Source organism: Asterias amurensis, chromosome 4, assembly GCF_032118995.1.
Source record: "Asterias amurensis chromosome 4, ASM3211899v1".
In the NCBI taxonomy this organism is placed as follows: Eukaryota; Metazoa; Echinodermata; class Asteroidea; order Forcipulatida; family Asteriidae; genus Asterias; species Asterias amurensis.
In genome coordinates, this window is record NC_092651.1 from 2,860,731 (window position 1) to 2,878,960 (window position 18,230).

Consider the following 18,230-nt stretch of genomic DNA (forward strand, 5'->3'; position numbering starts at 1 on the left):
GGTACTCTGTTTGGACTTGGAATATTTTCCATCCGTTCCTATTGCCTTTGTATCACATCGTTCTTAACATACATCCCGTTCAGTTCCTGTAGCCGGCACCAGGGTACTCTGTTTGGACTTGGAATATTTTCCATCCGTTCCCATTGCCTTTGATGGTTTGATTTCTGCCAGTGTTTTCATTGACTTATCTAAAGCTTTTGACACCATCGACCATAAAATCATGCTAGCTAAGCTCCACCATTATGGCATCCGAGGTATCGTCCTTTCATGGTTTTAAGACTACCTTAACAACCGGAAACAGTTCACTACATGTAAACAGAAGGATTCTTCCATGAATGATATCACCCACGGCGTTCCTCAGGGTTCTATTCTTGGTCCTCTCCTTTTTCTTATTTATGTCAACGATCTTCACCATTGTTGATCCAAATTGTCTTTTACTCTCTTTGCAGATGACACCACTATTCTTTTTTCTCATTCTGACTTGCCTACTTTGGCTAAAGGGCTGAACAATAAACTTGATGAACTAGTGAAAGTTTCCTCCTGGTTCAGTACAAACAAACTCTTTTGAAGGATTTGGGTACTTTTTCAAAATGTCCACAGATTTACATTAAACTTACAGGGTTTAAAGATAATGATAGTAGAAAGCTTCCCTTCAAATATTATTTACTGAGGTGCTGTAAAAACAATGTCATGAAAATACGTTTTTACATGCTTCAAATAAATTTCGTCTCATGATCTGTGAGACAAAAATTATTTTCATTACATTGTTTTACACGTTTCCCAAAAAATACAACACCTCAGCACGTAATATTATCAGGAAAGCTTTCTACTATCATTATCTTCAAACTGTGTAATTCTCAAAAAACTATATACATGATCTTTTCCAAATCTAAGTCTACCACCAATGACGCCAATATCAGCATTAACCATGTTCCTATTGAAAGGGTACATTCAACCAAATTCCTTGATGTTGTTATCGATGACAAACTTTCTTGGACTCAGCACATTTCCCACATCTCGAAAATTACTTCCCGCAATACTGGCATCATGTCTGAGCTTCGCTCCTTTCTACCCTCTGTTGCCATGGTCTCTCTTTACAACACTTTAGTTCTTCCTGATCTTAATAAATGTAATATTGTTTGGGCACGCACTAGCACCAGTAAACAACACTCTCCAAACCCTGTGATCACACATTACCTCTTTTCATCAAATTACACACCCTTACACTCTCGGATATTAATAAATCTCAAACAGGCACCTTCATGTACAAATACACTCACAACTTCCTCCCTCACCTTTTCACCTCTTACTCCACCTTTAATAAAGACGTTCACAACCACAACACTAGATCTAGTAACAACATGGCTGTCCCATTTGCACGCACATCATACACATCCAATACTCTCCGCCACTATGGTCCTCGTCTTTGGAATTCGGTTGACCAGACTATCAAAGCCTCATCCTCTGTGGCTAGGTTCAAAATATCTTATAAAAAGTTCCTTATTTCCCAGTATGTAACATAGTTTCTATACTTATATTCTCATTGAAGTTTTTGCTTACTTTGTCATTGTCAATTTCTCCAGTAGTTTGTTTGTATGTATGTATGTATGTCTGTTTGTCTGTCCGTCTGTCTGTCTTTTTGTCTGTCGGTCTGTCTGTCTGTCTGTTTCGTCTGTGTTTTGTCCTAAGCATGTACATTTAGTTAATGTATTTTGTAATGTAAAGACAAGCCGCTACAAGCTATCTGGCTTATTTTGGGCCTTGCCTCCACGCGCTTCCAGCCAGTTTATTCTTTTTTTTTCTTCTTTTATATATACCCGTATGTATTACTATAATATTGTGGAAATGTTTTGTGGAAATAAATGTATATTGAATTGAATTTAATTGAATATTTGAAGCAGTCTTTGCTTGTTGGGAACAGTTGGTACAATGGGCCAGATAAATAAAAACTAGCATTTGCTTTTACTAGTCTTTTACTTAAATCCTTATAAATAAAAGTAAGCCTTAATATTGCTAGTAATTGGTCGAACTAGTAGGTAAAATCAATGCTTGAGGAACTCTTCTTATTGAGATGTAAATAAAACCGAAATTTTACTATTACCTGATGGTTTCACAAGATACTGGGCCGTGTACAGGCCAGCATTAACAAAATGTCGACAAGTTTAAGATCAGGCATGAGAATTTGCTAAAATCTCTATAAATAACCTTTTACTGGAAAAACACCATTTACTTGAACGGATTAGTAAATGGTCAGAGAAAAGCACAATAGCGGGGTATTCAGGAGTATAACAATAGAGGCATGGACTCGCTGATCAATAGCGATTAACTGAAATGCAGGCAGGGCAGTTTCCACTTAGTCAAGTTTTTGATTGCGGCAGTGGCTATGATGAGGAAACAGCCAGCCTCTCCACGCCAGCGCTCCAGAGATGGTTCTTTTAGAGCAATTAAAGTACACAACAAATTTATAAGTAACATTTATCGTTGGATCATGAGACCAAGGGAAAAATAACACTTTAATACTGACCCGATACCGAGCCATATATGCAACACTGTTGTTCAAGTAAAATCTCAAGCTCCTCATGCAGTAGCTTGTAAAAATACAAGTAATTGCTACAGTATGTTAGTAAACTGTCGTTTTTATTTATATGTCTATAAGTGAAAGGTAATCCAGCGAGCAAAATGTTCATGCCTGATCTTTTACTTTTCAGTCTTCTTTCTAATGCTGAACCTTTAACTTGATAAGTAATTGCTAGTTTTTATTTATCCGGCCCAATGTCTCTAGCACGCTGTGAATTGTATTTGGATTGGCGTGTTACCAGTGTTTTAATGTAGAACATTCCTTCCAGGACAACAGCCTGACCATGGCATGGTGGAGAGTCAAGCCACTTTCTGTATGTCATTACAGACAATAAGACTTTTTAAGGAGCCGTTATAACCCACCTACTTCAATTGAAGCCACTTAAAACCATCCCATGCACATAAGTGACAGAACTCCGACAATAATCACGTACCCCGAAAGTAATAGCATATTTTAAAGAGCATCCTCACAGGGTAAAAATTACAGCGACAAACTAAATGGTTTGTGTAACCTTGCACCATACTTAGAAAACCTTTTGTTTGCTAACCTTTTTTGTAAACATTGTTGTTTCCATCTATAGGCGAGTTTGGATGTCAGTTTGATGCATCTGGAGTGGGTGAGGATCCAGCCTGTGACTCACACAATCATACTGGATCATATTAACCAGCAACATCTCCTGCGTACCTCAGGTGAGTTTAAAATATTTAAGTTATATATTAAGCTGTCTTTGATGGATTTTGGAGCAATTTCGGTCACACTTTTGTTTTATTATGTTGAATAGTGAATATTGGTACCAAGAAACAAATGAGAGTTCAATCGAAACCTACATGCGCCTGATGAAGTCAAAATATATTTTTTTAAAGTTTAGTTTGATGTACTTTGATTTGATGAACTGGAACAATATTGCCGTATGAATATTTTGAAGTATTAAAGATTTACTTCAACAGCAAGATTGTTTAAACTTTCCTGAAATTCAATCAATTTTTGTTTCCTGATTATGTGATTGGAAATCCTTAGCGGTTATTGAGTAATACACATTTTGTTTGTTTTGGCCAGCTTTCATGCAGATAGCAATTTTTTTTTAAAGCAAGGATAAAGATAGGTCCCTGCTCCTTAGATCCAGTGATTCCATTGGATACAATAATATCATTGGATAAGCGTGCAGTTACATGAGTTTTCCGTAGATGCCCAAACAGTACACTGCTGTCACATCCGCAATATAATTTCAGGCCTTCATTTTAAAGGAGCGCGATCTGCCCAAACAGTACACTTCTGTCACATCCGCAATAGAATTTCAGGCCTTCCATTTTAAAGGAGCTCGATCTGCCCAAACAGTACACTTCTGTCACATCCGCAATAGAATTTCAGGCCTTCATTATAAAGGAGTGCGATCGCTCGCGCTCCTCCACGCTCCTTGAAGTTTTTTCGGAGAGCAAAAGAAAAATCGCTCCTTAAAAGTTTAACTAGAGCATTTTTAATTTTAATTTGCAATATATATTTTGCAACATTTATGCTTGATACATGTACTTAAGTTGAAAATTTATATGTTTTAAATCTCGTTTAATTTATCTCCTTAAATCATTTTCTTGATTTAAGGAGAGCGATGTACAGCTCTCCTCAATTTTTTTTTAATTGAAGGCCTGGAATTTGACTGCGTATCTCTATGTGAAATGAATGTAGGTCAAAGGTGAATCACGCCTGTATCGAGGCAGGTCTCTGGCATTATTCACAAGCCTCGAAGTTTGACGTCAGATGTTCAGGCTAACTCTGATGAAGTACTTGGGTTGAAATAGCTTATTTACACCCTTGCAGCGTAGTGTGATTATTGTACGCTATTCCCAAAGTAATGAAACAATGTCCAATACTCTATCGGACCGTGGAAGGAACACAGTGTGGACGAGCCTCATTGAGGAAGATTTCAAAGTATATGATAATCTTGATAGTGGGAATAGCTCCGACTCCAAGGGTATTATACCGAAAACTCGAACACCTTAGTGTCTGAATAGATGACAGTTGTAATTACTATTCTACTTATTGAAATTTCAACTGTGAGTATACAAATTCAAATCATCAGAATACCTAATACCAGTTGATTCAACTACTAGACCGGCCCAGAGCACTTTGGTTAAAGGAACGAGGTACCAATATTTGAGAACAGGATTATTTAGTGGATAACCGGACATGGTCAGATATGGATGTCTGCCGGGGACCCCCCCATTGCGTGTGGCGCATGGACCCCCAACAAAGAGGCAAAATAATTTGTGAGAAGGGGGGGGGGGTCAGAATTTTCTTTTTCTTTATGTTTTATTAAAAAAGTGCTGTTATGTTTTTTTTTTATAGTTTTTTGGTCTGAGGGAGGGGGGGGCGGTGACCCCTTTTCCTCCAAAAAAATTGTTCAGGCTCTGAAGGAAAGAGCCACTGGCATCCCTGAAAATGAAGATACAATGTATAGTGTTAAATTATTGTCAGAAAAACTCCTTCTGAAGTAAAATAGTTTTTAAAAAAGAGTTAATTTTTCAATTAAAATGTTTGAATCTGAGTAAGACTTCAGGCCTTAAGCTTTTTTCAGGCATCTGAAAAGCACATAAATGTGTGCACCAAGGATCGTTTTTTGACATAATTATTTTGCAACTTTGATGAAAAGTTGAGCCCAAAGTTTCACAGAATTGTTAGTTTATGTTGGGATACACCAATTGAGAATGATGGTCTTTGACAATTACCAAACATGTCTAGGGGTGGATTTCTTAAAGGTAGTCCTAACTTAGGACTAGTCTTAGGCAATGCTAAGAGATAGGACCAGTCCTAAGTTAGGATGAGTTACTGTCCTAACTTAGGACTTGTCCTAACTCTTAGCGTTGCCTAGGACTAGTCCTAAGTTAGGACTACCTTTGTGAAATAGATAGGACCAGTCCTAAGTTAGGATGAGTTACTGGTCCTAACTTAGCACTTGTCCTATCTCTTAGCATTGCCTAGGACTAGTCCTAAGTTAGGACTACCTTTGTGAAATCCACCCCAGAGCCTTTAAGCAAATTACCATATATTTATGATTACTACATAACTCTGTGTGTATGATTTCAGTACAGTTTAAGGGCAACACAGACAGGTAACAATGATTACTTGCAAACTTAAAGTTGACATAAAGTTCAATATTCACCATACAATACACCTACACAGATAGACAACAATGGAACATGGAGCTACCTGTACACTTACAGTACATACAGACAACAATGGTAGCTATATATATATTCAAGTTCACTATTCACTACTAGGAACAGTGGTTTCTCTGTATGCTGTGCCTATGTGTAGCTGCACAGTCAGCTAACTTTAGGGTGTGTGACGTACATGTACATGAACCTGCTGTGTGACTCTAGGAGGAAGTAAAGGCTTCATTTCCAGCACCATTTTGGGACGGACCAGCTCTGGTGTTACATGTAGGAAAAAAATGTTCTAAATTCAGCAAGAAAACTTGACTTTATTTTGTGTTCATTCAATTTGGACAGTACTTCAGACATATGTACTAAGGACAGTTGAGGTGAGTACAGATTACAAATGATTAAATTTTGTTCAAGTCTCTTAGCTTGAGATAGGCCTATATCTACATCTACATGTAAATTAAATTGTGAAATATGTACAAACTTCCTTAAGTGTTCACTGTGTAGTGTAGCGTATGATAAGTCAAGACTTTGACGATGGATCTGGGTCATGTGTTCTGTGCAATGACACAAAGAAGTTGCCAGAATGATTGTTTTTCAAAGATCTTGGGAAATTCTAAATACACATTTGGGCACATTTGGACATTTGTGTTTGTTGCCACACATTTCTTTTTTTACTTGTCTTCTTTTTACAAGAACGTTTCAAGGGTTTCTTTATGAAATGACTGATCATTATCTTATTCATAAAAACTGTTTCATTGGGTTTACCACCCATAGGGAAACCAATTTTTAATAAGGCTATTGTTTTGCCTTCTCTTTTTTGAAATGTTTGGCCTTGGTCATGTTGGTGCCCCCCAAAATTTGGCCGACTCGCTCCAAGGCCAAAGTGGCCTTGCCCTAACAAATTGAACTCCATGGCGGTACATGTGCCTCATGTCACGGTGTTAGTCAGAGGGGTGTCTGGGTGTGTTGTAGACTCCTTGGTTTGAATTAAGAAACTCAACCTCATCTTCAGTTTACATGTGCCTCATGTCATGGTGTTAGTCAGAGGGGTGTCTGGGTGTCTTGTAGACTCCTTGGTTTGAATTAGAAACTCAATCTCATCTTCAGTTTACATGTGCCTCATGTCATGGTGTTAGTCAGAGGGGTATCTAGGTGTCTTGTAGACTCCTTGGTTTGAATTAAGAAACTCAACCTCATCTTCAGTTTACATGTGCCTCATGTCATGGTGTTAGTCAGAGGGGTGTCTGGGTGTCTTGTAGACTCCTTGGTTTGAACTTTACATGTACACTATCTTTTGTTATACAAGTCTCAACATTTATTTAAAGTTTATTGAAGAAAACAGTTTTGTGTAACTGGTATAAACAAGACTTATGTATATTTAATTTGTCATTTCTGTTTAATTATTCTCTTGACATTTCATGTTTAGCTTTGATCAAATGTTAATTACATCGTAGGCATAGGTACATTATTTGTTCTGGACACAATTGTACAAAATTTAAGAGTTTGGACAAATACCCAAAAAGATATTATAACTTTAACTTGAATTTTAGGTCGATGGGTTTAACCAAACATTGATGTGTGATCGGCATTAATTAGGCATTCATAAATTTTGCTATTCCTATTGGTGGAGAGCGCATCACGTTGGGGTGTATAAACCTTTGATAATGACCAGTAACTATAACCAGCTGGCTACCGCGTGTCGTGCGCGCAAGATTATCATGCGGAACGCAATTCATAGCTGTAGTAACAGCTCGTAAACTAAGCGCACGCGCATACACACAACCCACACACATCAAACAGATTCTTCACAAAGTTTTTGAAAAAAATATTTCAAACCTTGAATTTTCAATTATTAAAGTGTCTACAATTGTATTTTGGAAATGTTTTTTAACAAAACGGCATTTATGAAAGGGAATAAAAGAGTAGTGACTCGTTCTTAAACGTCCGTTTAAAACCTTGCAGGGTTGTTGCCATGCGATAAAGGCCCATCACACGACCGCCGACTCTGCCGGCTTTTAACGGCCGTTGAAGAACTGGTCGCTACCCTTTTATTCCCTTATTAATTACAGGATTCTCATCACTCTGTGCTGGGATGCTCAGTGGGCTAGTAGTTTAGTTATCAGCTCTAGGATGCTGTGGGCAATGGGTTCGAATCCCACCTGAGTAAGTTGCTTGTGATTTGTGTCTGCATCACTCAGTGGAAAGCACTGAGTATACAGTGCTTATCACATATTGGTGAATGGTGAAGTACTTTTCTTTAGAAATTCAAACTACTGGGTACAAGGTGCTTTTTTTGTCTTATGCTTATATCTGTTAGTTTAAAGTCGTACAGTGAAAGTGATTCTGGTAAACTAAATGCTTAATCTTATTTAAAAGTATTGTTTGCTCCTTTGTCCCTGTTTTCAGATAAAATGGCTTCGTCAAACACACCAAAGGTTTCAGCTCTTCAGAAAATTGTCCAGAATCATCTGGAGTGTGGTATTTGCTGCGAGCAATATAATGATCCCAGAGTTCTTGACTGTCTGCACAGCTTCTGTAAAATCTGTTTGCAGAAATACCAGTCTACCAATTACAAAGATGCTACGATGCTTATTTGTCCTCTGTGTCGAAAAAGGACACAACTTCATCAGAAAGATGTGCAAGCTCTCAAGACTAACTTCAACATAACTGGTCTTGCAGATCAACTGAAGCTGGTCAGCCTATCTGAAGACAACGAGTGGGTTTGTAAACTATGCATGGACAAAAATGAGGCAACTCATTTCTGTTTTGACTGCCCTGTGATCTTTTGTGCAAACTGCTACAAAGTGCACCAGAAAAGTCACACAGTAAACACTTTGAAAGACATAAGTGATGGGAAGATTGCAAGCAAAGAAAGAAAACCAAAACGCCGTCCAGAATGCCAAACTCATGAAGGTGAAGTGATGTGGTTCTACTGTACAACATGTGATAAGATGATTTGCCAAGCTTGTACTGTCATAGATCACCGTAATCCACAACATGAGTATATTGACTGCAACCAAGCCTCATCCACATACAAACAGTCATTGGCTCAACTCTTTACTCCCCTTGAAGAAACCATGAAGAAGCTTGCACAATCTCAAGCAACTGCCTCAACAATGAAAGACAACCTAAACATTGCAGCTAAGAGAACCATGGCAGACTTGAAGAACAGAGCTGATGAGATCAGGGCTGAGGTAACAGCTCAAGAGAGTCGCATCATGGATGAAATACAAACCATCCTTAAAGATCGGAACAAGAAATTGGAAGAATTTGAGCAAGCAGTGAGTTTACACTTGCAGCAAATACAGCAATCATTGCAGAGCGCCAAAGATGTCAGCAAGAATTCATTAGCTCCTGACTTCCCTGCAGTCTTTTCTACTATTAGTCAGGACTTGAAGGAACTTAGAGATCAAAATCAACCCAAGATAGATCCGACCCTTTCCCATCTGAGATTCACTCCAGGGGTTTTTGACATCTCCCTGGGTAATCTGATTACAAAGGAGCCAATGTGGGAGCTTTCTTTGAAGTATGATGAAGGAATCAGTTGGGCTAGGAATATTGACGCCTCTATTCCTGGTGATGAGGTGGCAGTGGCAGATGTACGGAATAGAAGAGTTGTAATCTACGACACTACGGGACACCAGAAGAAAACTATTGACCTACCACAAGGTAAGTCCTTTACAATTTTAGTCTTTAGTTAGAGGTGTATTAATGCTGTAACTCTCAGTTCAAACAGTTTTAAAAACTGCAGTTGAGTAGTTATCAGTCAAACAGTATTTCGTGAAATTAAGTCATTACTCTTCCAAAACTGCAGTCAAATCTGAGAAAGTTTAATCAAACTTATCAATTCAAGTCAGTCATTAAAACCCTGTAGTGAGGGACCTGTTTGGTTGCAAGGCCACTTTGGTCATTGTCATGCTGGCATTTGTCCCCCACATAGGTTTTAATTGTTTGTTTTTTATTTTGTATTTAAACAATTGTAATATCTCAGGAAATTTGTTCACTCCTCCAGGTGTTGCCTTGGTTAATTTATTTTATTTTAAGTCGGATCATAATTGAGATTGATTAAATGACCTTGCAGGCTAGTGCTGTTGTTATACATACTTTCTACATGATCCCTGAATCCACTCTATCTACTGTCATTCTGAATATTTACATTCTTCTATTCAACACCATCACAAAGAAGTTTCTATTTCTAAATGAATGGATAAATAACAACAAGTAATGCAATTAAAAAGGAGTTAACCAAAGTTCTCTTGATAGTAGTCACCTTGCTAGTATGAACACATTCATGTTTATTGTCCTACTGTATTTCAAAGTTGCACGTAGGTGCTTTGTGAGTTATTAGCAAAGTAATACTGACTTTTCTAATATAGGACAAAATTTAATAAAGCAAAGGTCTCTTTTGCATTTTTCACAATCATAAAATTAAACAGATTGAAAGTAATTTGCGAATTAATTATCATTGTATTGAGTCCTATTCATTTGTTCATTTGTTTTTCAGGTCCATTGGATGTTGCTGCATTCAAGAATCAGTTAGTGATTGTAGATCAGACCAACTCTGTCAAGATGTACAATAGGAATGGCAAGAAGATGTTTGAATTCCACACAGTGCCTCATAGTGAAGTGTGCAAGACATCAGTAAACCTCCGCAGTGTAGCAGTCATGAAGGATACAATCATGGTCGGGGATGTGGGGAGGTCAGTTATAACTAAACACAGATCCAGTGATGGTTCACTCATTGACACTGTTTCAGTTCAGACACAACCTTGGTACTTGGCAATTGACAGCAAGGACAGAGTTGTAGTCAGTGGTGGGGACAGACAACAAGTAGACATTGTTGGACTTACTGGTACTACACTGTTCAGCATCAATCCCAATATCAATAGTCGACAAGTTAAATCCTGCAGAGGTGTATGCTGTGACAGCTCAGCTATCTACATTGCAGTGTGGAGTGGGCTTAACACTGGTCATATTCATCAGTATGACACTCAGGGTAGATTTCTCAGCTGTATTGTTCAGGGTCTGTACAGTCCATGTGGAATCTCATTGACATCAGATTGTCAGCAGCTTGCAGTGGCTGACATGATATCAGTGAAGATTTATAACAAGGTGTAATGTTATCTGATTATGATGATACTGGTAACAGAAATAAATGCTACAAGTACAACATGTACATTTACATGTAATGACCACAGAGTGTCCATACAGCTAAATAAAAATCAATCAAGAATTCAAAAAGATGTGTGTTATTCATTCTTCAATCAAATAATAATCTTATCAGTTTAAATTGGAAACTCACAATTAGTTTAATTGATCAATAATATCAGTAAGACATCCACACAATTGTTTTATTTCGAATCATGAAGTGAACTCTTAATGTTTAATAAACTCTTCTTAAAACACTTACAAATATTTGGACATGTGAATGGACATGCAGGCTTTCACTGGAAATAATTTGAGTTGATTCATTTGATATTTTATGGTAAATTTTGTCTTAAATCACGTTAAAATTTCAATAATAAATGTTTAATACCAGCCTTTGCCCTCTGTTGTTTATGAAATTGGAGAGTAATTAAAAGCTTTTCAGTATAAGCTTGGACGTCATTCAAACATTTATGGGTAGTTTGTGGTTCTTAAAAGATTTCTGACCACTCGGAAAAGTACTAATGTGACATTAGACAAGTGTCTATTTAAAAGATTGACAAAGTCTACTTCATTGATTTGTAATCAGAAATATAACATGCTGTGCTAGTTGAGCAGAATTCATTTTATAAACATCATTGTTGACTTGTAAAAGAACAATGGTTTACTTTGTTTATGTTCTTATGATGCTGTATGGCCTAATTGTGTTGGATTCTAATGTAATACGTTTGTAGTATTAGTTGTTGAATATAGTAAGCAAACAAATTGCAGATCAGCCAAAAATAATAAAAACATTTAAAGGTCAACTCTGATACCAATTTTGAAACAATTACCAAAAAGACTTTGCAACAGACATCAACTGAAAACACAATTTACATTGTCTCTAACCTGTTGCTTGTCGGCTCTCGGCTAATTTATGACTAGACAGATATTTTTAGTTCATCAAACTGATATACAAAGTTTGAAATCCTACTTGTATGTAGTTGTTGACCAACTTACTGATACTACAATCTGAGAATGAGTAAATATGGAGTTCCCCAACTTCCCTGGTAAGCTGGATTGCTTTATACTAAGCACTTTAAATACTCCTGGATGATCCTGAATGTGGGTCAGATTGATCCAAACATGGGTCAGGTCTAATTGAATCTAGAGTCAGGGTCAGTTTTGAGTTTGGAGTTCTTAGAGTACATGGCAACTGTGAAGTAGGTTTGCTCTTGTAGACACAATTAATAGTCTGATCATGGTGTGGAAAAAGTAGATCTAGAAATATTTGACTCTGAATCAATAAACACAATTGATCACAGAATTGATTGACATTTCTGATGACATAACTTTATAATGGTCTATGTAGATTGTTGTATTCTTATATCTTCATTCGATAATTGAACTTGTTATTATAAATGATTCTTCCTATTAACTGTAATTACTTTGATGTTAAGAAACAAGTGTACATTATGATCAAGTCATATAAATATAAACATTTGTTTGGTATTAACCAATGAAGGAAGTTAAGTCTATTTTCAATAATCAAGATTTTTTTCTGTAGTTTGTAAAAAGAAGTTTTGGGCTGATTTGTTGAACTATCTGAATTTGGTTTGATGTTAAGGAACATGTGTAAAGTGATGTAAAAACAAATATACTGTTTTTGCTGTTTGACCTTTGTTGGGAGTAAATTTTACTGGACTAAGATTGTTTATCTGTAGTTAGTTCATATAAACAGTAGTTTAGTTAATCTGTGTTTATATGTTTTTATGTACTGGACACTATTGGTAATTACTAAAAATGTAGATTGTTGTATTCCTATATCTTCATTTGACAATTGAACTTAACCGCCGAGCGGTTATGAGCACCGAATTCAGATTCTGGTGTTTCTGATCAGCAGAGTGTGGTTTTGAATCCCCAGCCGCAACACCTGTGTCCTTAAGCAAGACACTTAACCATTGCTTCGTCCTTTGTTGGGACGTAAAAGTCGTTGGTCCCATATGTTGTGTAGCGCATGTAAAAGAACCCAGTGCACTTATTGAAAAGAGAAGGGGTTCGCCCCAGTGTTCCTGGTTGAGGCTGCTGTATGCGCTGTAGCACCTTGCTGTAAACCCTTATAAGGTGCTACATAATTGGTTCTCAGAATTCATCACTGCAATACTCCAATAACCTATCTTTCTGAAAGTTTGTATAAACTCAGCGCCTTGAGTACCTTGTTTGGTAGATTTGTGCGCTGAATAAGACTTTGATATTATTATTATTAATGATTCTTCCAATTAACTATAATTGCTTTGATCTTAAGAAACATGTGTACATTATGATCAAGTCATATAAATATAAATAATACATACATCATACATGTATATGAGTTTGATATTAACCTATGAAAGGAGTTTACTTTAGTTTCATTGTGTAATCAAGATAGTTTTCTGTGGAAGTGTCTTGGCCAAGTGGTTAAGAGCAAAGATTTCAAACTCTGGTGTTTCTGATCAGCAGAGTGTGGGTTCGAAATCCCCCAGTCGTGACACTTGTGCCCTTTACCAAGACACTTAACCATTGCTTCATTTTTCGGATGGGACGTAAAGCCGTAGGTCCCATGTGTTGTGTTCGCATGTAAAAGAACCCAGTGCACTTATCAAAACGAGAAGGGGTGTACCCCGGTGTTCCTGACTGTGGCTGCTTTTATGCACCGTAGCACCTTGTAAACCTTTATAAGGTGCTACATAATTCATGATTTCTATATAGAAAAGTTTGAAGTTAACTTTAGTTTCATTGTATAATCAAGATTGTGTTATAAAGCTATTGTGTTATAAAGCTATTAGAAGTAGTTGTATTGCTGATACTTCCAATTATCTGGATTTGCTTTTATGTTAAGAGATAGGTATGTTTTATGATCAAAAGTGACTTAAAGACTTACTGTATGAGTTTGCTTTTTGACCCATATTGGGAGTACATTTTACTTGGTAATCAAGACTGGTTAACGCTGTTGATAGTGCATACAAAAAGTAGTTTAGTTTGAGTTTGTTTGAGTAAGTTTGATTTGTATACTAAGCTTGTAATTGCAGTGGATTATTGCTCATGAAAAGTTGCTTGGTTTAATGCTACTTGATTTCTCAAAGTATATTCCCAACTTTTGAAATTGTCAATAAATCTGGAGATGATTCTTACTCTATTATTATTTCTGTCAAGTGGAGGTTTATTCCATTTTCTTTCTCCCTCATACACTCATAAAATGTTCAGGAATTATTAAAGTTACTTTATAGATCTTGAAGAAGCTCACATCTTTTCTGAAGTAAAACAAATCAAGTTATAAAATTAGAATGGTTACTTACTTATATTTGTTGTCTTGTTAAAAAGTACAAACACCATTTAAAATTTTGCCATTATTTATTTTTTATACAGAGTAGTGGCAGACTTGGAAAGCTTGTGCAACTTCCTTTCCAAAGACACCAATTTCAACCAATTTGACCAAGTGTTTATCGATTTATTATTAATAGAATTTTGGCGATCTTGCGCATTTTGACCGGAATCAGCAAGAAAGAGTGTGCAGTAACACGAACCCATTTATCAGATCGAACTAAAATTTGAGCTTGTTGAACTGAAATTACCCTATGAACCAATTCAAATGTAGCCAATCAGCGATGTTTTGCAGCTCATCCCTTCCTAGGGTTAGTGATGAGAAGTATTAATACAGCACTGCCCATGATAGCCTGGCTGGGATAATGAATAATCTTATTGTAGTTTGACCCTCTCATTGATGTGTGATAAGCGCTGTATACTCACTGCTTTCAGAGTCCTGTGGAGAGTCAAATGAACCTCAGACAGAAGATGGTTCTCATGAATGAGATTCTTAACATGGTGTAAGGATCATCATTGGTTGGAATTCTACTGGATTCCTCTTTCACATCATCTACCTTCTTTTTAATCTTTGTTCTTTACAGAAGGAGAACTCAAGTCTAGTTCAGTGTCTTGAGGATGAGGAGTGTTGGGAGTCTAAAGCTGAAGCAGATGATGTCACTGCTGGAGCATGAAGTAAACCAAAGTAATCAGGTATGAGATGAGAGCAACCATGTGGTGTGTCTTAGAGTCAAGAAATATGAGTGCAGACAAATCCACTGGTAGTTGAGATGGTAGTCAACCTTCCTCATGCTAGAGTAGATCTTAACTGATATGCCAATGAGCTCACCCAGTGACAAGGAGCAAGTTTGAATCGTATTGAAATACTGAAGCAGTTGAGATGGTAGTCCAACTTCCTCATTCTAGAGTAGATCTTAACTGCTAGGCCAATGAGCTCACCCAGTGACAAGGAGCAAGTTTGAATCATATTGAAATACTGAGACGGTTGAGATGGTAGTCCAACTTCCTCATTCTAGAGTAGATCTTAACTGCTAGGCCAATGAGCTTACCCAGTGACAAGGAGCAAGTTTGAATCGTATTGAAATACTGAGGCAGTTTAGATGGTAGTCCAACTTCCTCATTCTAGAGTAGATCTTAACTGCTAGGCCAATGAGCTCACCCAGTGACAAGAAGCAAGTTTGAATCGTATTGAAATACTGAGGCAGTTGAGATGGTAGTCCACCTTCCTCATTCTAGAGTAGATCTTAATTGCTAGGCCAATGAGCTCACCCAGTGACAAGCAGCAAGTTTGAATCATATTGAAATACTGAAGCAGTTGAGATAGTAGTCCACCTTCTCTCATACTAGACATGCTAGAGTAGATCTTAACTGCTAGGCCAATGAGCTCACCCAGTGACAAGCAGCAAGTTTAAATCATATTGAAATACTGAAGCAGTTGAGATGGTAGTCCACCTTCCTCATTCTAGAGTAGATCTTAACTGCTAGGTCAATGAGCTTACCCAGTGACAAGAAGCAGGTTTGAATCATATTGAAATACTGAGGCAGTTGAGACGTTAGTCCACCTTCCTCATACTAGAGTAGATCTTAACTGCTAAGCCAATGAGCTCACCCAGTGACAAGAAGCAAGTTTGAATCATATTGAAATACTGAGGCAGTTGAGACGGTAGTCCACCTTCCTCGTACTAGAGTAGATCTTAACTGCTACGCCAATGAGCTCACCCAGTGACAAGAAGCAAGTTTGAATCATATTGAAATACTGAGGCAGTTGAGATAGTAGTCCACCTTCCTCATACTAGAGTAGATCTTAACTGCTAAGCCAATGAGCTCACCCAGTGACAAGAAGCAAGTTTGAATCATATTGAAATACTGAGGCAGTTGAGATGGTAGTCCAAATTCCTCATTCTAGAGTAGATCTTAACTGCTAGGCCAATGAGCTCACCCAGTGACAAGAAGCAAGTTTGAATCGTATTGAAATACTGAGGCAGTTGAGACGGTAGTCCACCTTCTCTCATACTAGAGTAGATCTTAACTGCTAGGCCAATGAGCTCACCCAGTGACAAGGAGCAAGTTTGAATCATATTGAAATACTGAGGCAGTTGAGATGGTAGTCCAACTTCCTCATTCTAGAGTAGATCTTAACTGCTAGGCCAATGAGCTCACCCAGTGACAAGGAGCAAGTTTGAATCATATTGAAATACTGAGGCAGTTGAGATGGTAGTCCACCTTTCTCATTCTAGAGTAGATCTTAACTGCTAGGCCAATGAGCTCACCCAGTGACAAGGAGCAAGTTTGAATCGTATTGAAATACTGAGGCAGTTGAGATGGTAGTCCTCCTACCCAAGTAACTTTGTACCCACGGCTGTTATTAACTACCTGTACATTATGTTCCCTTTAAGTCCATATTCATTAAGACAATTCTGAGATTGTTTTCCCTATAAACATTGTGTTCAAACATTGCAAGCATTCAACTGCCTGAAGATACTTGTTTTGTCCCTGATGGATGATGTCTGGTTGTAATGTGTTCCAGTCTTTAACAAAACTGTTTTGGGTATGAATGAATATTTGAAGCAGTCTTTGCTTGTAGGGAACAGTTGGTATGTCTCTTGCATGCTGTGAATTGTATCTGGATTGGCGTGTTACCCGTTGTTATGTAGAACATTCCTGCCAGGACATCAGCCTGACCATGGCATGGTGGAGAGTCAAGCCAATATTCCGTCTGCCATTACAGACAATAAGACTTTTTAAGGAGTTGTTATAACCCACCTACATGAATTGAAGCAACTCAAAACTATCCAGTGCACAGAAGTGACAGAACGTCAAGGATAATCACGTACCGAGAAAGTAAAATCATATTTTTATGAGCGCCCTCACATGGTAAAAAATACAGCGGAATTTAAAGCTGAATGGTTTGTGTAACCTTGACTTGGCCCCTGTCTTTCAGGTCCCTGCTTGCAGATCCAGTGATTCCATTGAATACAATGATCATTTGATAAACATACAGTGACATGAGCTTTCCATATACATGCCCAAACAGTACACTGCTGTCACGTCCGAAATAGAATTTGACTGCGTATCTCCATGTGAAATGACCTAGGTCAAAGGTGAAAATACACGCTGGTCTGGAGGTAGGTTTCTGGCGTTTCTCACTAGCTCAAAGCGTGATGTCAGATGTTCAGGCTATGTGTAACCTTGCACAACAATTAGCAAACCTTAATTATTTGGTAACATTCTTTATAACATTGTTGTTTCCATAGGCGAGTTTGGATGTGAGTTTGATGCATCTGGAATGGGTGAGACTCAAGAGACTGTGGACTGGTGTTGGGCGCTTCAATACCAAGATGTGAATGTGGAACTTTGCTGAGGATCCAGCCTGTGACTCACACAATCGTACCATCATATTAACCAGCAACATCTCCTGCGTACCTCAGGTGAGTTTAAACTATTTAACAGCTTTGTTTGATGGATTTTGGAGCAATATTTGTCACACTTTGGTTTTATTATTTACATGTAGAATAGTGAACGTTGGTACCAAGGAACAGGCATAAGAATCTTCCGGTTTAAACCGGAATTCCATTTTTTTTTTCCTTTCAAAATTGTGGTCTCCGAGTTCGATGTGAATTTGCTATAAAATTCGGGGGGGTAGGTTTTTGGGGGTATACATTTGGATTTCTCTAATCCCTCTTCTGTAGTCAGACAATGTATGTTTACCTTTGTAATTGTTATTATCGCGGATCCCCACACGTCGTTCATGAAATACCGGCACCTAAACAATAAATTGCCGTCCAGCAGCTGGCCCAATTTACGGCTTGTTGTCTTCCTGGCATCGCGCATGCATGCAGCAGCAGCGACAGATGTATAAACTTGCCTCATTCCTTGCTTCGTTTATAGTGGTACGGTTCAATAATTTGTGCGTGTAATGCGCTTGCTGCTGCAGCAAAGATAACACGTGTGGAGACATTTAATTGCAAAAGAATTTCTTTTACACAACCGAATTTCAAATCAAGAACCTA

At 37.7% G+C, this 18,230-nt stretch overlaps 2 protein-coding genes across 3 annotated transcripts in view; both read left to right on the top strand.

The window, feature by feature from the left end:
* The window catches only part of LOC139936067 (exosome complex exonuclease RRP44-like), a 201,398-nt gene that overhangs the window by 67,651 nt on the left and 115,517 nt on the right, over positions 1 to 18,230 (top strand). The window lies entirely within an intron of this gene.
* LOC139936147 (tripartite motif-containing protein 2-like) lies at positions 5,998 to 13,946 on the top strand. The gene is made up of 3 exons (XM_071930890.1): positions 5,998 to 6,113; positions 8,143 to 9,405; positions 10,241 to 13,946. Exons 2-3 carry the CDS (start codon positions 8,148 to 8,150, stop codon positions 10,852 to 10,854), a joined length of 1,872 nt encoding a protein of 623 aa, XP_071786991.1. The 5' UTR covers positions 5,998 to 6,113; positions 8,143 to 8,147; the 3' UTR covers positions 10,855 to 13,946.

Excerpts from the sequence above, each read along its gene's own strand:
- LOC139936147 (XM_071930890.1), top strand. The coding sequence starts at position 8,148 with ATGGCTTCGTCAAACACACCAAAGGTTTCAGCTCTTCAGAAAATTGTC. Across the intron at positions 9,406-10,240 it reads AACTATTGACCTACCACAAG|GTCCATTGGATGTTGCTGCA; the intron begins GTAAGTCCTTTA and ends TTTGTTTTTCAG.